Source organism: Bubalus bubalis, chromosome 4 (assembly GCF_019923935.1).
Source record: "Bubalus bubalis isolate 160015118507 breed Murrah chromosome 4, NDDB_SH_1, whole genome shotgun sequence".
Taxonomy (NCBI): domain Eukaryota; kingdom Metazoa; phylum Chordata; class Mammalia; order Artiodactyla; family Bovidae; genus Bubalus; species Bubalus bubalis.
Genome location: NC_059160.1, coordinates 51,518,340 through 51,542,458, shown reverse-complemented (window position 1 = coordinate 51,542,458; position 24,119 = coordinate 51,518,340). Strand labels below are relative to the sequence as shown.

At 41.4% G+C, this 24,119-nt stretch overlaps 1 protein-coding gene across 1 annotated transcript in view; it reads right to left on the bottom strand.

The window, feature by feature from the left end:
* The window catches only part of ALDH1L2 (aldehyde dehydrogenase 1 family member L2), a 60,923-nt gene that overhangs the window by 23,321 nt on the left and 13,483 nt on the right, over positions 1–24,119 (bottom strand). The window contains exons 2-13 of the mRNA XM_044941405.2: positions 23,375–23,519; positions 21,938–22,172; positions 19,786–19,951; positions 14,745–14,846; positions 14,454–14,543; positions 13,114–13,248; positions 11,864–11,989; positions 11,001–11,092; positions 8,272–8,419; positions 3,696–3,815; positions 2,953–3,080; positions 1,098–1,248 (exon numbers count right to left, since the gene is read on the bottom strand). Coding sequence (XP_044797340.2) covers positions 1,098–1,248; positions 2,953–3,080; positions 3,696–3,815; positions 8,272–8,419; positions 11,001–11,092; positions 11,864–11,989; positions 13,114–13,248; positions 14,454–14,543; positions 14,745–14,846; positions 19,786–19,951; positions 21,938–22,172; positions 23,375–23,519 — 1,638 coding nt within the window. The remainder of the gene's footprint in view (positions 1–1,097; positions 1,249–2,952; positions 3,081–3,695; positions 3,816–8,271; positions 8,420–11,000; positions 11,093–11,863; positions 11,990–13,113; positions 13,249–14,453; positions 14,544–14,744; positions 14,847–19,785; positions 19,952–21,937; positions 22,173–23,374; positions 23,520–24,119) is intronic.

The following is a 24,119-nucleotide window of genomic DNA, read 5'->3' as shown; positions in this document are numbered from 1 at the left end:
TTTCATAATTGAGAATAAAGGATGGACTTACACTGCTCTTACTAAATACTTATGACTTTGTAGCTGAACAATAATAAAAACTACACGTATGTGCAAGACCTACTATAGTACAGACTTTAATTCTCTCTATATAAGCACTTGTAGTATATAAACACTCACTTCTAATTCTCATAACGTAGTTTGCAAGGTATGGATTATCATGACCATTTTACAGATGAGGAAAGTAAGGCTGAGATAGGTAAATAACAACAACTGCTAGTAAGTGGCAAGGATGAGGCCTGGAACCAGGTCATCTCTCTGATTCTATAAAAATGATGGTACAGCAATGTGACCAGAAAAAAGTTTCCCAGTATCCTTAGCAGAGACAGCCAATGGGAGATACAAAGACAAAGTGTAGGGAGGATGGAAATGCTTTTTAAAGTCCTTTTGCCTTTCTCCCTCTTCCCCACTCACTCCTGGCTTCTGGGAATGTGGCTCTGATGGCTGGTGCTCCAGTGGTTACCATGAGACCAGAAGTGGCATGCATTCTGCCGTTTGCTGCAGCCCTATTTCCCTTCTATATCTCAATACCAAAGCCAAGTGTAGTTGCCATTTATCATCACACATGTGCTATTTATTTTCTTGTAAGAAGAAGGAAATTGACATTTTTATCGAATTTATGTTTCTAAGAAATTTTTCTTATAACCAGTCTGCATAGCCCAACTATGTTATCTCTCTAACCTCCTCAGGTATTTGAGTCAATTCCTCCATGATATCAGGCTTCTCTCTATATGCCAACAAGACTATTAGATGCTCTCAAGAGATATTATAGTACAAAACAAAGAACAACATGAGATTTTAAGCTCAGAAAATCTTGAGTTCAAATCCTAGCTCTACTTACTATGTGACCACAGGTAAGTCATTCATTGTCCTCAAGCCTGTTTCTTCACCTGCAATAAGAGGTAACAACTATCCACCTACCTCAGATAACTGTTATGAGGATCAGATGAGAAAACCCACGGAAGTGGTGACTCTGACAAGGGGTCTTTATAAACTAACAAACATTCGTCCATTTTCCTCTAGGAATGATCTCCACAGAAACAACATTTTGCACTTACCTGAATTTTGTCACACCAGCCAGCAAAGTATCTGAATGTTTGCACAGACATTCCAATGTGAGTCTTCAGAGCCAAGGTGTAGACAGCTCCTGAATCGAGGGCTTCGATGGTTGCCAGTTCTTCTTGTTTCTCTTCCATTAGGTCTGCAAGTCTGTTGGCCAGTGAAAGAAATCCATTCAACAGATATTGAGTCTCTACTGTGTAAAAGGTGCCCTCCTAAGGACTGATAATTCAGAGGTGGACACAAATGGACCAGGTCTCCGTCCTCATGGAGAATGTGGTCTCATAGGGAAGACAGGCATTGAACTAATAATTGCATGAACAATTTAAGAGTTATCATGAAGAGGCAGAGGGTGTTGGAAGTCTGTATCATTCGCATTATAGACACATAAGAAGTAAGAGTGATGGAGTCACAGTCAGCCAAGGAGATCAGTGACAGAACACAGTGGGAATGTGGATAGTTCCTGAATACACTGGGAGATGTTAGAGGGCGACCCACACCCCTGGAGAACCCACAAACACCTGACGATTTCTGGTTGGTGTAGAAATATTTCCAACACTGGCTGAAAAGGATAAGACAGAAATACATGGAATGAACTATAAACACCACAACAGGCTTCTGTTTGTCTGGTTTCTGTGGAAAGATGACTAGAAACTGACTAATGACTATGAAATAGTCAAAATTCATCTTTTGTGTCCACCTCTTCCATTTGTTTTCCCCTCTTCCATTTGTTTTCCTTCCTTCCTTCCTTCCTTTCATGGTTCTGACCCGTTTCTTTCAGACCATTCCAGGTCAGGCTCGAAACCTTCCTCCCTAATATTTCTTCCAGATCCTGCTCTAGGAGATCTTTTGAGCAAGCTCAGCTATTTGTCATTTAGTAAGCAGAAAACTGAATCTGGGATTGAATCTAATTACGCTTGGCATACTCAGCTACCAATTTATAACACTCTTTCCAAGCCTTCATGTTTTTCCTCCTTGTTTCTACTCCTCACACATCAAATAGATTTAAAATTTCTCTTTGGAAACAGCAGGGTGCTGGATGTTCTCCATGTGCTGCTTGTAATCCAGTTTCCGCCCTGCTCTGTGACCCCTGGAGGATGACTTTTACAGATTACATCACAAGCTTCTGGGCTCTCTCACTGGACTTGGCTAATGACAGGCCAGTGGGAGGCAGCCCCAGGAGACTGCCAAACTGGAGGATAAAGTGGTCTGGGGATGGCTGACTGGTGGGCTGTGGATCGGCAGCGGTAGCTGCTGTGTCCTTCCACCGAAACCCACGGGTGTGGTCTCCTCCTGCAGCCACAGATCTTGCCAGATTCTAGTAACAGCTCCTTCCTCTGTCCCATTAGGCCTTGCAGTAAGAGCAGTTTCCCTGTTCTACCCCCCCAAGCCTGAGTGCTTCATTATCCTTTGCTGGATTCCCTTGACCTTGCTTACATCTTAACAAGTAAGTAGTCCTTTACTAAACTGCTCATACAGGGACCGTGACTGAAACAAGCAAAAATACAAAAATCAGAAACTCCCATATATGGGAGTTTATATGATGGAAGTAACAAAAGACATGCTATCTAATAGTTGCATAATAGAAAGTCTTGAAAAATTTTTTTAAATCTTGGCAATGTTAGTCAGTATCCAAAGCCCACAGATTTGTGCTCTTTTTTTTTTTTTTTAAATATTTATTTATTTGGCTGCACCAGGTCTTAATTGCAGCATACAGGATCTTCAGTTGTAGCATGTGGGATCTAGTTCCCTGACCAGGGATCAAACCTGGGCCCTCTGCCCTGGGAGCGTGGAATCTTAGCCACTGGACCACCAGGGAAGTCCTCAGACTCGTACTTTAAAAAAAAATCATACCGATACATCAATCTTCCTCTGTCTCGTGCATTCATTCTTCCCCATTCACCGTTTTCAAAAGCATCTTTTGCTGCTGCTACTGCTTTATCAACATCCACCAAAGAGGCATAGGATACTTTGCATATCGTCTATTTCAAGGTAAGAAAACATAGGTTATAGACTATTTTTATAGAGAGATATACAACTTTTTCTTGAGATTAATATTATACCATAAAATTCAAAGAGTTTTTATGATGGAAAATCAATACTTACAGTAAACTTCTGGTAATATAGTAAAGAAAAAGAAACCATTTTAATACAAAAATTGTGAGCCTTAAATTCAGTACTTCTCTTTCACACTACACTATGAGAAGACACATGTAGGAAACTGTAACTATTTCTTCTCCCGCCTAAGGAACGCTGAATTTCTCACCATGAGCTTGCAAATTCTGAGATTTTTCTCACACATACAGCTCCATGTGGAATTGTACCTCTGTATTATATAGGTATAGTGACCCATCTAAATTCATCATAAATATTCATTCTTAAAAGTAAATTACAGTAGATCACAGCTGCCAGAACCAGAGCTGAATAGTTTAAAAGAATACATGAAGTACATTTATATTAAGTGCTCAGACAGAGTAACAGAATAATAGAGAGACAGAGTAATAGAATAAGTAATTCTTAAGACTGTTTTATAATGGTGTATAAATGAAAAAAAATCCATGATCAGTGGTTACTGCACACACTAAGTCACAACTCACAGATCCATCTGTTGGGTTGATAGTATCATAAGTCTGTCCATCTTCAGCATCTGTGAACTGTCCATTTATGAAACACTGATATGGCATTTTTACTGTCATGTCATTGATCTCCTTTGAAACCTGAGAGAGAATTACATTAATAAAGTCAACAGATTTCTATATTTATGCAAAAAAGAAGCTTATTCACTAATGCAGACAGAGAAGTTGTCAGTGGGACTCCAGTGCTTACTGTTCAGAAGAGACAAGCAGATGTAATAGGTCTTATGATGCTTAGAGTGGCCATTGAGACAGGAGGTCAGCTTCTGTGACGACCGAAGTGGTCTGAGTAAAGATCTGTCTTTTCCTCATTGAGATGAAAGAGGACTCAGAAGACCTCCAGATAATGGAAACACCGCCATCTAGTGGCACCACTTGTGGAGTTCCGCCATTGCTGTCACGCAAATTTTTGAAATTGCCCATCAACACTCTTTCCTTTCATACTGGTGACATTTTAAGTTTTCTTTCCAGTGTCCTTCCCCATTTTCAGTCTCCCCCTCTTACATATGTGCTGCTTAAATTGTAGTCTGTACTATTAGCTGGCAAGTGAATTTATATTCGTCCATTAATCTCTATAAATCTCGGTTTGTTTCAACAATAAAATGATAATATACCTGCCTCATACAGTCATTAAGAGACATAATTGAAATAATATATGTGAAAGAGAACTATTGGCATAAAATCCCACTTCAATGAAAGGTATTAAAGAGAAAATTTAATGATTTAAGAAATTATTTTATATAGAGAAATTGAGGATGCTTAGAAAAGAAACAAAAAAATAGCAAACGCGTAGTTTGCTGCTCCTCATCACTAATTATTAGAGAAATGCAAATCCAAACTACAGTGAGGTACCCCCTCACACTGGTCAGAATGGCCATCATTAAAAAGTCTACAAATAACAAATGTTGGAGAGGGTGTGGAGAAAAGGGAACCCTCCTACATTGTTGGTGGGAAGTAAATTGGTGTAGCCACTACAGAAAATGGTATGCTGCTGCTGCTGCTGCTAAGTCGCTTCAGTCTCTGTGCGACCCCATAGACGGCAGCCCACCAGGCCCCCCTGTCCCTGGGATTCTCAAGGCAAGAACTCTGCAGTGGGTTGCCATTTCTTTCTCCAATGCATAAGAATGAAAAGTGAAAGTGAAGTCGCTCAGTCGTGTCCGACTCTCAGCGACCCCATAGACTGTAGCCCACCAGGCTCCTCCATCCATGGGATTTTCCAGGCAAGAGTACTGGAGTGGGGTGCTGGAGGTTCCTTAAAAAACTAAAAGTAGTATTGTTAGGGGAAGCACACTGATTGAAACTGCCCACCCTGGCCAGGCACCATAGTAACCATTTGCATGTGTTGTTTTACAACAGGTGGTCTCAGTAAGGAGCACAGAACTAATAAGCCTCCACCAACCGGAAGAGTTCAGGAAATGTCAAAAGGAGACACCACATGTCCGACCACCTCCTAGAATCCTTCTCTCTGGCATCCATCTTGGCTGAACAAGGCATGCACCACCAGGAACGACTCTAAGTCAGATGATTGGCTAAAGACAACCCGGAAACTAATCCCATCACCATAAAACCTGAGACTGCAAGCCATGTGGCAGAGCAGTTCTCCTGGGTTCTCTTACCCTACTGTCCTCCATCTGGGCACCCTTTCCCAATAAAATCTCTTGCTTTGTCAGCACATGTGTCTCCTCGGACAATTCATTTCTGGTGTTAGACAAGAGCCCAGTTTCGGGCCCTGGAAGGGGTCCCCTTCCTGCAACAGTTTCATACCATCCAGCAATCCTAGTCCTAGGCATATATCCAGACAAAACTCTAATTATGAAAACATAACATACACTACAGTGTTCATAGCAGCACAATTTACAATAGCCAAGACAAGGAAACAACCTAAATGTCCATCAATGTATGAAGATGTGAGATATATATATATATTTATATAATATTTTACTATACTAAAAAAAAAATATATATATATATAAAACCTACAAAGGAATACTACTTAACCATAAAAAGCAATGAGCAATAACTGAAATTTTAAAAGTCATTAGAGGGGTTCAACAGGAGAGTCAAGCAGGCAGAAGAAAGAAATAGAAAACCAAACAATGGGTCAATAGAGACATCCAGTATGAAAATAGGAAAGAAAAATAATTTTAAAAATGAATATAGCCTTAGAAGCCTGCAGGACACTATCAAATGTGCTAACATGTGCATAAAGAGAGTCTCAGAATGAGGGGAGAGGGATGAAGGGGTAGAATGAATATTTGAAGAAATAATGGCAGAAAATATCCCAAATTTTATTTAAAAAACTAATCTGCACATCCAAGAAGCTCAATAAACTTCAAGTAGACAAATCTCAAAGAAATCCATCCTAAACACATCATAATAAAATGGTCAAAAGACAAAGACAAAAAGGGAATCTTGAAAGCAGCAAGGGAGAAGCAGCAACTCATCACGTGAAAGTGATCCTCAATAAAATTAACAGATGACTTATCCTCGGAAACTACAGAGGCCAGAAAGCAATAAGATTATATATTAAAAGTGCTGAAAGAAAGAGAATGTCAACCAAAAATTCCATATACAGCAAGAATATCCTTCAAGAACAAAGGACAAATTAAGTCATTCTCAAACGAACACAAACTAAGATACTTCATTGCTAGCACATTGCCTTTCAAAAAAGACTAAAAGGTGTCATTGACAGAATGAAAGAACACAAGACAGTGACTTAAATCTACCTGAAAAGATAAAGAACACCGACAAAGGTAAACATAAGTCAATATAAATGTAATTTTTATTTTAAACTCCTTTCTTCTCCTATCTGATTTAAAAGAAAACTGCATAAAGCGATAATGATAAGACTATGTTGATGGGCTTATACTGTATAAAGAGGTATTTGAATGACAATAATAACACAGGTAAGTGGGTAGGGAGCAGAGCTATACTATAACAGATTTTTTCTACACTATTAGTATTAAACTGGTATTAATCTGGGCAAGAATGTTTTAAGAAAAACATCTCTAGGTATCCTCAACCACTAAGGGAATAACTAAAAGTATATAGCAAAAGAAACAATGAGATTAAAAGGGCATCCTAGACAATATCCATTTAACAAAAAAGAGAGCAGTAAGGAGGAAGAGAGGAGAGAAAAAGGCGTAAATCAAGACATATAGAAGCACAAGTGGCCAAAGGACAAACAGATTAATCAAACTTAATCACATTTTAAAACTTGTGTGGTTAAAGGATACTATCAAAAAAGTGAAAGGAAAACCCACAGAATGGGAGAAAATATTTACAAATAATGTATCTGATTAGGGTCTACTATTTAAAATATACTAAGGTCATTTACAATTAAAAAATTAAAAAGATAAATATCCCAATTAAAAAAAAAACAGGTGAAGGGTTTGAGGGACTTCCCTGGTGGTCCAGTGGTTAGGACTAGGCATTCTCACTGCCAGGGGCTCGGGTTCCATCCCTGGTTGGGAAACTAAGCCCCACAAGCCACCTGGGACAGCCAAACAACAAAGGAGTTGAGCAGATATTTCTCCAAAGAATATATACAAATGGCCAATAAGCACATGAAAAGATGTGTATCACTAGTCATTAGGAAAATGTAAATCAAAACCGCAATGAGATACTACTTCACACCCACTAGGACAGCTGAAATAGGAAAAAACAGACAACAGCATATGCTGGCGAGGACACAAAGAAATCAGAAGCTTCCTACATGGCTAGTGGCCAGTGTAACATGATGTAGGCACTTGGGAAAGCAGATTGGTAGTTCCTCAAAAAGTTAAACACAAGAGCTCCCATATGACTCACCAAGTCCACTTCTAGATATTTACCCAAGAGAATTGAGAACATATGTTCACACAAAAACTTCTATTGGTTTGGCCAAACAGTACATTCAGGTTTTTCTGTTACATCTTACCAAAAACACAAATGAACTTTTTCGCCAACCCTACGTGAATTTTCATAGCAGCGTAATTTATAATAGCCAAAAAGCAGAAACAACTCTAATGTACACCAACCAAGGAAAGGATAAATAAAACATAGTTATCCACATGATGGACTATTGCTTGGCCAGGAAAAGGGATAAAGTGATAATCTACTCTAGAATGTCGATGAACCTTGAACACATTAGGCTGAGTGAAAGAATCCAGCTGCAAAAGGCCACTTATTGCCTAATTCCACGTGTATGAAATGTCTCAAATAGGCAAATCCATAGAAACAGAAAGTAAATTGGTGGTTTCCTGGTGCCAGGGCCCAGGAGAGGAGAGCATGAATGCCAGTGGATATGGAGTTTCTTTGGGGGAGGTAAAAAAAAAAAGTTCCATAATCAGATCGTGGTCATGGTTGTACAACTCAGTGAATATACTAAAAAACAATGAATTGTACATTTTTTAAAAGGTGAAATGTATGGTATCTGAATTATAATCTCAAAACTGTCATTTTAAGAAAGTTGTAAATGTAAAAGCATGAAAGGCACAGCATTCTTCTTTAGCATGAAGGTCTTAACCATGTAGATTTTCAACACCACGGACAGGCTTACATAATCCACCACTAGCTCTGCTTCCTGATCCTCTCCTCTCAGTTTCCTCACGACCTTTTGGATGAAGTCTTCAAATTTGGTGGCCATATAAACATCCTCATTCTGTAACTGAAGCCCTCCACACTTCTGTCTTATCTCTTCAACCAGTCTGAAAAGAAGAACCAGCTCACATTACTTACATTTTTTTAAAGAGTTTAGAGGACGGTATGATTACATTTAGGTTGCTTTGAAGTAGGACGTATGTCACATACTTATTTAGAGTCCATGAGATCGTCTATATTAGTGAGAGAAATTAATACGATAGAGAGAAAAAAATGTTAAAGCTTTCTCAAAAGACACTGGCAACTTTTTTAATACAAGAAACTGAAGCAAAGATATTTTCATTACTTTCAACAGAAGAGTTGGACATAACTCTTTGCTAAGCGACTAAGCACAGCACATAGCAGGTGATAAAGGGCACATAAAATCAGTTTCTATCCTTTCAAAAGTACTCAAGGAATAAGGAATAAAGAAAATTTCTGAACTGTGATAATTATGAGAGACCAAAGTCACATAATAGACTGTTTTCTCTGGATCCAGTATAAGAATAAAACAAACATTTGTTTGTATTACATGGCTAAGTGAAAGTTTTAGTTGCTCAGTTGTGTTCAACTCTTTGGGACCCCATGAACTGTAGCCTGCCAGGCTCCTCCGTCCATGGAATTCCCCAGGCAAGAATACTGGAATGGGTAGCCATTCCCTTCTTCAGGGGATCTTCCCAACCCAGGGATCGAACCCTCATCTCCTATACTGCAGGTGGATTCTTTACCCTCTGAGCCACCAAGAAAGCCCACATGGCTAAGGTGGGTACTAAACAGAACCTTCCCAGGTAGTGCAGTTAGCAAAGAATCTGCCTGCCAATGCAGGAGATGCAGGAGACGTGGGTTTGTCCCTGGATCAGGAAGATCCCCTGGAATACAAAATGGCAACCCACTCCAGTATTCTTGCCTGGAAAATTCCATGGACAGAGGAGCCTGGTGGGCTACTGTCTATGGGGCCACAAAGAGTTGGACACAACTGAGTGTGTACACACACACACATATATAAGATAGATAACTAATAAGAATAACCTACTGTATAGCACAAGGAACTCTACCCAATGCTCTGTAGTGACCTATATGAGTATAAAATCTAAACAAGAGTGAACATATGTGCATGTGTGAAATGAAAATATCTCCTGCCATTTCAATAAACAAAAAATGTCATGCTGCTGCTAAGTCGCTTCAGTCGTGTCCGACTCTGTGAGACCCCATAGATGGCAGCCCACCAGGCTCTCCCGTCCCTAGGATTCTCCAGGCAAGAACACTGGGGTGGGTTGCCATTTCCTTCTCCAATGCAGAAAGTGAAAAGTGAAAGTGAAGTTGCTCAGTTGTGTCCGACTCTTAGCGACCCCATGGACTGCAGCCTACCAGGCTCTTCCATCCATGGGATTTTTCAGGCAAGAGTACTGGAGAGGGGTGCCATTGCCTTCTCCTAAAAAATGTCATAGCCATCAGTGATTTCTGGCCTCCAAATGTGAATAAGGGCTCCCAAAACTGAGATCCAGCGGATGCTACCACCCCCATGGGGATTGTTGAGGAGCTGGGGGATGCAAGATGCAAGGTGAACAGGGAAACAGGATTGTGCCCAGGTAGCTGAGCTGCATGTGAAAGGAATGAATTCAGTGAGCCCAGAGGCGTGCATCTCCCCATACACAGAATGCTAAATTCCTTAGCTTGGATACCTGATTTTTGATGTTCAGATGGCCTGCTCCCCTGTTGCAAACTTGTATATAGCCAGACTTCCCCTCCTGCCTCCTTGGAGCAGTTTTCTCAGAGCTACTGAGATGCTGTCTCCTGGGTTTGGAGTCCTAAACATTCCCACTAAATAGAATAACTCTCTACTTTCAGGTTGCGACTGTATTTTTTAGTCAACAATGTGTAACTGATACACTTTGCTATATAGCAGAAAATAACACAGCACTGAAAGTTAACTATACTCCAATAAAAATTATTTTTAAAAATACATGAATGAATACATGAACAGAATATTCATCAAGAACACTTGCTTTGTCAACATGAAGACTTTTACCTTGTTTATTTAGTAAATAGCAATACGGTGGCTCTCAAAGGAAAAGCACCTCTACAAGACTTTCCACTATTAGGATCCTGGTCTGCTCTTCATGCCATAGAGGGCAGCTTTCTAGTCCTCTAGCCCTTTCTACCTATTGCAAACTTCTGCAGAGAAATTCTGACTATAGAGTGACTACCCTTACTCTTGCAAGAAGTCTGATAATCCTCTTTCCAGATATACCATACTGGGTAACTTGGGGAGTTAGGAAAAAAGATTTGGGGTAAGCATAATCAATGTTAGATATCCTTTTAGATGCAATTATATAGGAAAATTCCGATTAACATCCTCACTCAGAGCAGAGAATCAGCTAGCAAGTATGAAGACATATTTTTAAGTGAAATAAACAATTAGCAGGGTGGTTTTCTAAGTGTATAGTCAATATGAAAACACTCCTAGTTAGCAACAAAGAAAAGAGAACAAATACATGTATTTGACCATGGAAACAAGCAAAGAAAGATGAAGGAAAGAGAAATATGATATAGTGATGACATTTAGTACAAAGGATTTAGATTCGATTTTCAAGGTCAAAGTGAAAATCCCTGGTGCAGGGGTGTGAGTCACTAAGGTGGTGGTTTTACCTGGCAACATCCATTGAGCTTGCTCCAGATTTAAAGAAGTCTGTTGAATCTTCAATAGCAAGGACATTGCTTAAAATTCCAGCCCAGATGACCTGCACGACACGAGGGAAACTTTTATGAGGGAGCTGCCATGTAGAACACTGGCAGAGACTAGCTAGCTTCTCACGAAACCTACTTCTTTACATGTCTCAGCATCTCTTCAATTAGAGAGGGCTGTTTGACCGACTTCTAGCAAGTGAATATGAATGTAAGTGACCTGTGCTGTCACTCTTGCTTCCCTAGTGGCTCAGTGGTTAAAAAGACCCACCTGCCAATGCAGGAGATGTGGGTTTGATCTCTGGATTGGGAAGATCCCCTGGAGAAGGAAATGGCAACCCACTCCAGCATTCTTGCCTGGGAAATCCCATGGACACAGGAGCCTGGTGGGCTACAGTCCATGGGGTCGCAAAAGAGTCAGGCGTGACTTAGCGACTAAACAACAATAACACTCTCAATCGTGGCCCATGCAAAACCTTTGTCACACCATTTTCTGTGCTCTTTTGCTCTTCCTGGCTGTCTGGGATGGAGATAACGCCCAGCAGGTCCTTGAAGATAGCGGAGCCTGGGTTCTTGCTTGACTCCACCCCTAACCCTCATATTCCCACTTTACCCCCATGCAAACCTAGAACTGCCTTGGATTACTTATATGAATGAGAAATAAATGTGCATATAAATTTTGGCATTGATTTCCTTTTGCAGCTAATACAAAAAAAGAGGAAATAAAAGTTTCATCCCAACTCCTTTGAAGATTACTGGTACGAGTTACAAAAATGGTTACAAGAATTGTTCCAAGACAAGGAACTTTAAAAACGTCACGTGTTCACCTTGATGGTCTCCGCCACCTTCACCTCTTCGGCTGTGAGTTCCACCACTGACATCTCACCCGATGAAAAGTACTGAGAGGCAGGAATCATTTTTCCATCTTCAAACTGCAGATTTCTCACCATCAGCTGTAAAATAACAACAAAACAAGCAGAAGAATTGAGAATTAGGACGATTCAAAAGTGAGATTGGTGTGAGAAAGAGTCTTATGTGAGTATAAGGACCAGCTTATTTGGAAAATATGGATTAAAAGCACTACCTACTATGTGTAAAAGGGCTGAAATGGCATTTCAGTTATGGCAGCAGAGAGGGGAAAGTTAAGTCCAGGGGTAGATATATCTCAAAATGGATGATAAACACCCCTAAAATTGACACTTGGATACAGGTATTGGGTCTAAAGCTGACAATGACTACCACTGTTACTAATAGTACTATTACTGCCTCTACTGCCATCTTCTGAACTCTTAGTCTGCAGCATGCACAGTGCTAAGCATGTATATGCTCAGTATCTTATTCAGTCTCCTAAATCCTGATAGATGCAGGTGTCCTTTTTATCCCCATTTTACTGATAAGCAAATGAAGGCTCAGTGAGGTTTAGTAATTTGCCCAGTGCCTCACAGCAAGTAACAGAGCTGAGGTTACAACCCAGGACTAGCTGGACTCTGAGGCCTACAATCTTAATAACTGATGTATCCCGTGAGCCAGGAGAAGGTATCTGTGAGCTGCAAATCCCCTTTTGTTTGGCTCATTGGGCACCTGCCCAAGAGCCCACCGAGGGGCAGAGTTCATGCTCCCAAGCGCAGGCAGTGCAGATGGGCATCTCCCTATTGGCAAAGGGAGGACCATCTGAGGAGGCTCACACCACCTGATCTTCCCAGACCAGATCACACTCTCTGTTCTGTAGACGGAGAAACGGAGCCTCAGAGGGGAGAGGCATCCTGCTCACACCAGTGAGTGACAGAGCAGGGATTCACACCCTGGCTCCTGACCAAACACCAAGCTCTTTCTATTGTATCACGGAGCAGGCCGTGCAGGTCCTGTGGGTCCATCCTGAGATGCCTGGTTCTCAATCAAGGCACATAAAGCCAGCTCATCCCCAGAGAGAAATGGGCCACAGACATCTTAAACCTCCTATATCCCACTGCACAGCCAGACTGTCCCGGGAGTCTGCCCTGCCAGACTCCCTCAAGAGCTTGGGTAATTGAAGGAAACCACCAAAGTGATTTTATAGGTAATCCTATTGAACACTCACTGCTTTTCCATCGTTACCGAAAAGAACAAGTCCATTTTTGGTAACAAGACCAGGCTTCTCAGCACCTTTAATTTCCAGTGGTTCTCCAGGAGGGACAGAGCTATTCAGCAATGATGAGCCATAAAAAGTGACAACCTAGTAAAGAGACCAAACCCAAGTTGTGAAAGGAGGAAATGAAGGATGTTTATAAGGGTGTATGAAAGCAGCATGCCCTGCAAAAAAAAAAAAAAAGCAGCTGACATTCTCATTTATGCCAAAATGAGGGACCTCCCACTTCTAGTGTAAGAGACTATATCAAGCACTTATCGGAATGACACAAAGCAAGAGACAGTCTGTGAGGGTATGACTGAAGAGTTGAAAAACGCCCCACATCCAGGGGACGCAAGTATACATGTATCATTTATTTGCATTGACACAAAGGTGAATGACATGAAAGCTCTCACAGACTTTGCAGCCTGAAGGTAGAGTTTTTGTGGGAAGTGGAGGTATTGATTGGGCTCAGGGAGGCAGGTGCAGAGTAGTAAACAGACTATTGCATTGCAGTGGAATGTGTGATGGGAGGGGCAGGAAGCTTTGTGGGTCAGCTCATGGAAACAAGACTGGATCCAGACTGGAACTAAGAGAACTGGATATTTATTGATTTGTTATTGTTATTATAATAATTACTATAATTCTATGCTTGTGTGTGTGCTCAGTCACTCAGTCATGTCTGACTCTCTGTGACCTCATGGACTGTAGCCTGCCAGGCTCCTTCGTCCATGGGATTTCCCAGGCAAGAATACAGGAGTGAGTTGTCATTTTCACCTCCAGGGGATCTTACCACTCCTCATATCTGAGGCCCCAGCTTCTCTGAACTCTTCTGCAAGTTCCTGTACGGGTAACATGCTCTCCTACCTCTGGGTCTTTAACTCTGTGTCTCATTCTCTACTTGTTGACCTCTTCTTGAAGTGCAAGCCAAACAACTTTTCTAGGAAGCCTTTCCTAAGATACCTGAGCCTGGACCTCAGTTACAGCATTTGTCTTACTGCCTTGTGAGTGCTTATTCATTTCCCTGCTTTCTCCATAAAACTGCAGTCTCCCTGAGAGCAGAGGCTGTGCCTAGTGTCTGCCTCACATCAAATGCTCCATATGTGTGGAGTAAAAAATGGACCACATGACCTTGTGTACCTAGGCTCTTTTAGCTGGCCACGTGTACCTAAACTCCTTTAGTTGGTCACGTGTACCTAGAACACAAACTCTCCTCACAAGCAAAGGAAGAACCAGGGGAAGCCTAGACTCATGAGTAATGCCTCTTACAAAGGTCACATACCGAAAGAAAACATTGGGCCCCTAGAACATACCTGTCCATTTATCTCTGCCCAAGCTCCAGGGACTTTATCATGACCTCGGATCCAGTTATGTAAAGCTTCAGCAGACTGATTCCAAGAGATCTAGGAATGTGCAAAGCACAGGTTGAACTTCTCAAGTTTCAAAGGCAATAGAAACATTTCTCTCCATCAGTGGCAGACATGGGTAGGGATGGGGCAGGTGGCTTGGAGATCTTTCTTTCATTGAGGAAATGGTACACTGAGAACTGCTCGAAGGTGGGGGACAGTGAATTCTGAGATGCATAACTGAGTTGATATAAATACCTCAGCATTTTCCTTTCTCTGGATACCTTCATATGTTGCTCCTTCTTCTGACTGGGGAATGCGAGGAGCTTTACCATCAGCTATGAGTTGGACAGCTTCCACCTAAAGCCAAACATGTTACTGGTGTTAGAGTCCAGTGGTCAACAATGACATGGTCTGTTTAACTGAAGTTTCTGTTTAACAGAATTACTACATATAAATCTGTCCAGAGAGTCAGACTTTGATAAAATAACTACCATTTCTTTGAATCCATAATTGTACCAGGCAGTGTGTTAGGTGGGGTTTCCCAGGTGAGAGAGTCAATTCCTAGGCAGGTTGATAAGAAGTCCGGGGTTCCCCAAGGACAGAGGGGTCTGGGGTTCTTAAGGAGGAGCTAGGGGTCTGGAATTGTTAGCCCCCATCTGTAAGAGAGAAAGAAGCAACCAGCAGACCATCTCTCTACTGGAGGTGTCCCTCCCTGATCTACGTGGGGGTGTAGACAGACTTTACACCAAAGCTTCCCTTCCTTGGTGGGACTTAGTCTGTCCCTTACTAATGCAGGCGCTGTACTCGTCCCTCCCGGTTCTACCACCGAGGCAGGGTAGAGATGCACCAGGGGTAGACCTGATGACATCCTAGACTGATGTCCAGTTCCTCACCATTAAAACCTTGCTTGCCTCTGATGCCACCTGAGGTGCAATCAGTAACCTTCCGGAATGCTTCCCAAGCTAAGACTGCTGGGGGAAACATTCGGCACAACCCTGAGTATATTCCTGACCACAATAAGACCAGTATGAACATAAAACTGAGATGTTCCTTCCAAGCATCACCACACCAGTATAAGCAATAGCAAAAGAGATGGTGAAGGGCTGGCCAGTGAGGAAAAATTGATTTTTGTCCTCGAGTTATTAGGGCTAGTCCTTCCATTTCATTCCCACAGATTCCACAGAAAGAATATCTAAGGAGTTGGGACAAAAGCCACTGGAAAGCCTCCTCTGGTCCACTAAGAGCTAGCATTACCAAAGGAAGAAACCCATTGCACTTCCAATCTGAGTAACCTTTAACTTCAGAGATGCTCTTGGAGCTAGAGCTCCATCTAGCTTCTGAACTTTTGACTCCTAGAAAAGCTAGGCGCTTCCTGACTCCCAATCCAAGTTGGGGTCCTAAGTAACAGTACACAGTAACAGCATAGATCACAAGTCCCTTGAAAGTCTATGATCCGACAGATAGGTTAGTAGTTCTAATTCCCAAGGAGTTATGAAATGGTCAAAGAAACTGGAAAGTTTGACCGAGAAAGGAGAGTTCGGTCCACACATTTTGCCCATTTCTGGTCAGTCCCTGAAGGAGACGTTGGGTCCCTCTTGGCATTGGCAGGTTGGTATAAACCCCCGACAGGTTTCTGCCATAAGCCATATGAGGTCACTGCAGAACCTCAGAGCAGGGCTCCTCCTCACTTGCTTTGCTTAAGGAGTGTCATTCATTCACACAAGCATACTGTAGAGTTAGTAAAGTACAGCAGAAAACGTGTTCGCTAGGAGAACAAAGAACTAGAGCTCCAAGCATCCTTACCTTGTCCTGAAGAATCCCAGATGAGCCCCCAAGATGAAAGGTTGTTACTGAACCATGAAAGACACCGGGATTCTTGGCCTCCAGAGGAGCAGAATTCAATCCAGGGCCAGAGACAAGGCTTGATCGCTCAGAGCTTTTGTGTAATAAAGTTTTATTAAAGTATAAAAGAGATAGAGAAAGCTTCTAACATAGACATCAGAAGGCGGCAGAAAGAGTGCCCCCTCGCTAGTGTTAGCAATGGAGTTATATACTTTCTAATTAGTTATTACAGTGAATCAAAAGAATGTCTGGAGGTTGTAAAGACCTTACTAGACCCACTCCCATAATTTATAAGATAACAGGATTAGCCAGAAGGTTTTTTCCAGAAACTGTCCTCAAGCAGTGTACATTACTGTTATATAATCCTAAAGAATGTAGAGGAAAAAAAGTTTGTCCTTTCCTCCTCCTTGAGAATTCCAGACCCCTCTCTCCTTGGGGAGCCCCAGACTTCTTAGCAACCTGCCTAGGAATTGACTGTCTCACAGGTGGCGCTAGTAGTAAAGAATCTGCCTGCTTGTCACAGCAAGAGGCATAAGAGACTCAGGTTCAATCTCCAGGTAGGGAAGATCTGGAGTAGGAAATGGCAACCCACTCCAGTATATTTGCCTGGCAAATCCCATGGACAGAGTCTGGTGGGCTGCAGTCCAAAGGGTTGCAAAGAATCGTACACAACTGAAGCGACTTAACACACACACACACACATATGGGTTAGCTTCTTTATGTAAAATATCCCTTGGTGGCTCAGAGAGTAAAGAATCTGCCTGCAATGCAGGAGACCTGGGTTCGATCCTAGAAGGAAATGGCAGTATTCTTACCTGGAGAATTCCATGGACAGAAGAGCCTGGTCAGCTACAATCCATGGGGTCACAAAGAGTCAGACATGACTGAGTGACTAACTAACTAACATCACACAAGTCCTACAAGGTGGATATTATCAGTCTTGTTTTACATATGAGGTTGCAAAAAGCCTCAAGCAACTAGCTTGAGAAAAACCAACTAGCTCAAGATCACAGAGGAGAAGGCACTGGCGACCCACTCCAGTACTCCTGCCTGGGAAATCCCATGGATGGAGGAGCCTGGTAGGCTGCAGTCCACGTGGTCACTAAGAACTTCACTTTCACTTTTCACTTTCATGCACTGGAGAAGGAAATGGCAACCGACTCCAGTGTTCTTGCTTGGAGAATCCCAGGGACAAGGGACCCTGGCAGGCTGCCATCTATGGGGTCGCACAGAGTCAGCCACAACTGATGTGACTTAGCAGCAGCAGCAGCAGTAAGATCACAGAGATAGCTGGTAGGTGTCAGAGAAGAGTCTGTATCCAGATCCATCTACTGCCAATATCCAGCCTGCTTTTAAACATGACTCCTTTATTTAAACACATTTCAATCTTCTCTTGCTTTTTCAATGGAAATTTTAGGAAGATAATTGTAAAATAAATCATTGCGGGTTATTTTTGCTCATCATGATCATTTTAGAAAATAATACATTGTTATGTTTAAGGAATTCACCTGGCTTTATAGTTTAGGACACCTGGAATAAAAAAAAATTAAAGTCTGTCCATGAGTCTGATTGCCTTTGGGATGTGTCCTGTGTCCCGTTCTGTGCACCATTTATTTTTACCTTGAGTTGAGAGCCTGTGTCCTTCACTGGGAGACCTATGTGAGCTCATGTTCTCAGTTTTCTCTCTAAGTACTCACAGCTAAGTACTCCAACCTCTTCAAGAGCATGTGGAGGGAGCCACCTGGGACAGGTTCAAGCTAAGCTCATTCATTCCACCCATTTCTGGCTATAATCCAGGTTTGCACAAATGCTACTGAACACACAGAATACTACTTTGATTATAATGATCATTTTGAGCACCTACTGTGTGCCAGATGCTTTATACAAATGTCATTTAATTTTCACAACAACAACCTTGTAAGTCAGGCAGTAGTGTCCACATTTTATAGATGAGGAAACCAAGGCTAAACAGGCTAAATGAATTGCCTACTATACAACCAACAAATGGTAGAACAAGACCTACTCTCTTAATCATTGTGTCAGTCACTCAGTCGTGTCCAGCTCTTTGTGACCCCATGGATTGTAGCCAGCCAGGCTCCCCTGTCCATGGGATTCTCCAGGCAAGAATATTGGAGTGGGTTGCCATTTCCTTCTCCAGGGGGTCTTCCCAACCCAGGGATCAAACCCCAGTCTCCTGCATTGCAGGTAGATGCTTTACCACGTGAGCTACTAGGGAAGCACCCCCCTCCCCTTAATCATTAAATGATAACAAACAAAATACTGCTCTCCTTTCTCCTAAATCAATGGCTGCTGTTTTATATTGTCTTATTGTCCACCTCTGTGCTGTACTTCTACCATATCAAACACTGCTGCTACTGCTACTGCTGCTGCTAAGTCGCTTCACTTGTATCCGACTCTGTGCAACCCCATAGATGGTAGCCCACCAGGCTCCCCTGTCCCTGGGATTCTCAAGGCAAGAACACTGGAGTGGGTTGCCATTTCCTTCTCCAATGCATGAAAGTGAAGAGTGAAAGTGAAGTCACTCAGTCGTGTCCGACTCTTAGCGACCCTATGGACTGCAGCCTACCAGGCTCCTGCGTCCATGGGATTTTCCGGGCAAGAGTACTGGAGTGGGGTGCCATTGCCTTCTCCGATATCAAACACTAGAAGACATTAAATGATGCTGAAATTATCTTTCAATGTTTTTACAGGTTAATATATCGCTTCTTTGTGATGTGCATATTTTGAGTTTTTAATTCAGAGCATACCTGAACAAATAAAGCAGTGTCAAATTTTGCCCTATTACATAGACTGATTTTAAATGTTTTTGAAGGAAGTCCAAATTACGTAGCAAAATTTCTTCAGGTTTTGCTGCTACTGCTAAGTTGCTTCAGTTGTGTCCGACTCTATGCGACCCCATAGATGGCAGCCCATAAGGCTCCCCCATCCCTGGGATTCTCCAGGCAAGAACACTGGAGTGGGTTGCCATTTCCTTCTGCAAAACATAAAAGTGAAAAGTGAAAGTGAATTCGCTCAGTCGTGTCCGACTCTTAGCGACCCCATGGACTGCAGCCTACCAGGCTCCTGCATCCATGGGATTTTCCAGGCAAGAGTACTGGAGTGGGGTGCCAGATTCTTCTACCTCTTTATAATTAGTCATTATAAACAGGATGGAGATCCAAATAGGTGGTAAAATAAATGGAGTTTGATGACTACTTTATCCAGTTGATCACTGTCCTCAGAAGAATAAGTCAGTTTCACAGAATAAGAAATTCTGAAGTTCAGATTTCCTCCCTCAATATACCATCCTATTAGTAAATATAATAAAATCTAATTTTGTTTTTCAGACTTATTTTTAGTAAAAAGTCATAGGAGCAAATTCTCAATAAAAGAGAAACATTGCCAAAACTTTAAAGGTTTACTAGATTCTCCTTGATGGCATAATTGTACTGACCATGGCCTTGATTCCTTCTGGAAAAAGAAATCGATTATAAAGCGCATCTACTGTATCATTGGGTTCCACATCACACGACCTCTGGAGAAGGATGGGTCCTGTGTCTAAACCGTCATCAGCCCAGAAAACAGAAAACCCAGCTTTCTTATCTCCCATGATTAGAGTCCTGTGAAAAGAAGAGTTGCAACGTAACACATTGGTTAACTGTATCATAAGGTGAATTAGTAACATGAAAGTACAATGTGGTCACAGTGGAAAATAGACAGTGAATGAAGCTACTGTGAAAATTACAGCAGGGCCGGGCGATATCAGCATTCAAAAAAATAGAACTTAATGGCTCTGTGATTTTATACATCCCCATCTCTGTAATCTTTCTTATTAACACACAGTAATGAAAAGGCATCAGAGACTATCAGTACTATGTCTCAATGACTCGCAGGTGTTGGCTTTCTATTGCAACACCAAGTAATTTTGCCCACCAGGGTCCAATTCCCACATTGCACCTGACCCTGTATTAGGCAGAATAAGATCATGAAAGCTAAAACAGAGGATAGTCAGTGCAGTGTTGAAAGGAGAACTGATGTTTAATTTAGGTTGTATAATTCAGGTATAGGCATCACTTAGAGCTGGAATTAGATTGTCTATAAATAAATAGTAAAAGAGAGTGGATTAATTCAACTACTTGTCTTATGTGTTCTATAAATTTAGCCTAAGAGGAAATACTGACCCTACAGACCTTATGGCTTCCCAGGTGGCGCTAGTGGTAAAGAACCTGCCTGCCAGTGCAGGAGACATGAGAGACTCGGGCTCAATCCCTGGGTCGGGAAGATTCCCTGGAGAGAGTCATGGCAACCCACTCTAGTATTCTTGCCTGGAGAATCTCATGGACAGAGGAGCCTGGGGGGCTACAGTCCATAGAGTCACAAAGAATCAGACACAACTGAAGCAACTTAGTATGGACACACACAGGCCTTATAATATATAGAATAAACCAGATAGATGGGAATACATATATAAAAGCATATCAGAGAGCAGGCTAATATAGACAGAGTATGAAGTGATAGGTCAGCCATACTCTTCACTGAAATCATTGTTACCTCTCTGAGCTACTAGCCAAGAAGACCAACTCAATCAACCAACCAATCAATCAACTACCCATTGCAGAAATCTTGAGGAACTAATTGGCACTGTGTTATCAAGAGCCTTGAAAATATTCATATACTTTGAGTCAATGATTCTGCACATGGAAGCAATGTGAAATGAGAAAAAAAAATACATGTTTAAATACAAAGATATTCACTATAGTACTATTTACAAGAGCCAAAAAGAAGTCAATTCATGTAATCAGTCTTGAAACATTAGGTTGGGCAAAAAGTTCACATGGGTTTTTCCATAGTATGCTATAGAAAAATCTGAATGACATTTTTGGCCAGCCCAGTACAATTAAATGTTTTTCACCACATTTAAACCAAGGGTAGATTTTCTGCCTATATGATAACTTGACCCTGAAAGAGAGCTGAGGGTTATGCAGGTAAAGGAGAGATGGTAGAGATGATGAGAAAGGCCCACTTTGACCCACAGTATAGTGTACCTATGATACTGGGCAGTAGCAGGCAGTGTTCTTGAACCTGGGCCTTATGGCAGTAAAAACATTAGACCATAGCCCTTTCTCCCCTCAAGAAACTTAACCTTGAATGGGGGAAGATAGACCACGAGAAAGATAATTTCAGGTAATTCAGCATTTCCTGAAATGTACCTGAGATACTCTATGCAAAAAAAGTTCTATGGCCAAATAAATTGAGAAACACTTTGTACTCACATTCCTCCTTGGAGATTAGGATGCTCACATGAAAGCACATATTAAATTCTCTAAATTCTGAGAAACAGAAATCCAGCATAAACCAGACTTGTCTGAACACAGGACCTTTGCTTGCTCAATACCTAGTTACATCCAGTGGAGCCAATAGGTCATAGAAGATTCTTGGGAATGCTGTTCTGGCTTATGCAGTACCTCAAGCCCTCAGGGAGTTCATGCAATCAGGACCTCACAATTGTTCAAGCATACCTAGTTCCTTGATCACCTAGGTTAAAAACAGAAAGATTACGGGCAATAGAAATGGGCCCATCTTGGTTATTTAAAGAAAAATCTCACCAGTTGATAGCAGAAGCTCCTCTGTGCCTGGGAAGGATAGACGGGTGATAAACGATGGAACCATGCTTTGGGCCATCAATTATGTCCATGGGGATGAATTGTGTGCAGAAGGGAAGCACGTTGAGCTCAGCACCCACGGATCTGTAGGCCTCTGCCACCTCCTTTATGGTCTTGCCCTTGACTCTCCATCTAGGGAACTTGAACACAGGGGTCCCATTTTTCTCTGCAGCCAATGCTGAGCATGAAAGAGAAGATTATTTTCATCAAAAAAGTTTGGGCCATAATTTTGTATTACTATGAGTTCGCACATTGTAATTTCATGAAACATCTACAAATAAAACATGATGAAGAACAATTTAGATTCTGACCATCTCACCAAGGTCACCATGGCCCAAGGTAGCTGCTTTAAGCCCCACTGTATAAGTTTAATGTGTACAGCATAATGATTTGACTGACATACATCATGAAAATGATTATCATAATAAGCTTAGTAAACATTCTTCTTCTCATATACATACAAAATGAAGTAGGAAAAAATTTTTATTATTATGATAATGCTTTGGATTTACCCTCTTAACAACTTTCATATGTAACATACAGCAGTGTTCATTATATTTATCAGGTTGTACATTATATCCCTACTCCTTACTTATCTTATAATAGGGAGTTTGTACTTTCTGACTACCTTTATCCAATTCTCCCAGTAACAGGAACTAGAATAAACACCAGAGCTGCTTCTTTCAAGAAAAAACACTTAGAGTTATCATAGATATTATTTCCCAACCAATATATTGCATCATACCAGTGATTTATAAAGATTCAAGTCACAAGCCAAGGTTTCTAGATGATAGTTCTTATTCTCTACCTGTAGACTGTTTCTATTGGGTTGACCAAAAAGCTCATTCGGGTTTTCTGTACCATCTTACCAAAAAAATGAACCAACTTTTTGGTTAACCTAATATCTATTTCTTGCCCTTTTTTTCAACATAACTAAAGTGAGCAAATCAGAATCACACTGTAGGTTTGCTTTGAGGATGGCTATTTTCTTTACCTACTGTTAAGAGTCAAGCAGCCATCGCTATAATTTGAGATAAATGTGTTCTTTATAAGCCCACATCAATTGCTATCATTGGATGTGGGCTTCCTTGCATTCATAATGGCACCTCTGCATCAGACATTATTCTACATGTCTTATAGAACCTTTGGAAAGTCACAAGCGTAACTCAGGAAAAACATATGCTTTGAAATTCCTTTGATGGACCTGATGATTACCACATTGGTAAGTGGAGAAACTCAGTACAACAGGGGCCTGCATCTTTGTCTTGAGGCCCACAAGAGAAGGGAGAATGTTTGAGTCTGTATCCACCATACAAATAGACTTGGCCCCAGAAGGCCAAGTGCAGAGTCCATGATCCAGTTGCTCCAAGATACACTCACCAAGTGGGTCAGCTTTTCCATCTTTGTCTGGAACTGTGAACACTCCCACGACTCGATGGCCTTCTTTGCAGAGATGACTATACACCTCCTGTCCAAAGAGGCTCTGACCAATAAGTGCCACTTTCAGCTTGTTTTTGAAACAAACCTGTGAAACAATTCAGTAGTGACAGATATTAGTATGGATGGGTTTCCCTGGTGAGTCCATGGTAAAGAATCCGCCTGCAGTGCAGGAGACACAGGTCTGATCCCTGGGTGGAAAAGATCCTCTGGAGAAGGAAATGGCAACCTACTCCAGTATCCTTGCTTGGGAAATCCCATGGACAGAGGAGCCTGACAGATTACAGTCCATGGGGTCACAAAAAAGTCAGACATGCTTTAGCGACTAAACAACAACATTAATATGGATAGAAGATACACGGATAATAAATAATCTTTTCTCAATAATACCAGATGGTAAGGACTACAAAAGGCTTAAAGGTTTACAAAGTAAAATATTTATTGACATACACTGAACTCAGACTACATGCTACATACTGCAAGTAATTTCACACCTAAGTATTCCTCATTTTCCCTTTGTTTTCACTCACATGATTATTCATTATAATCATTGAGATTGCATATATTTTTACAAGGTATTTCAACTCCTTGATAAAATGAAACCAGATGTTAACAAATAAGCCCAAGTTTCACAGTTAAAAAGAGTGTAATTCTCATTAAGATCTACCTCAATAAAACAATGTTTTTA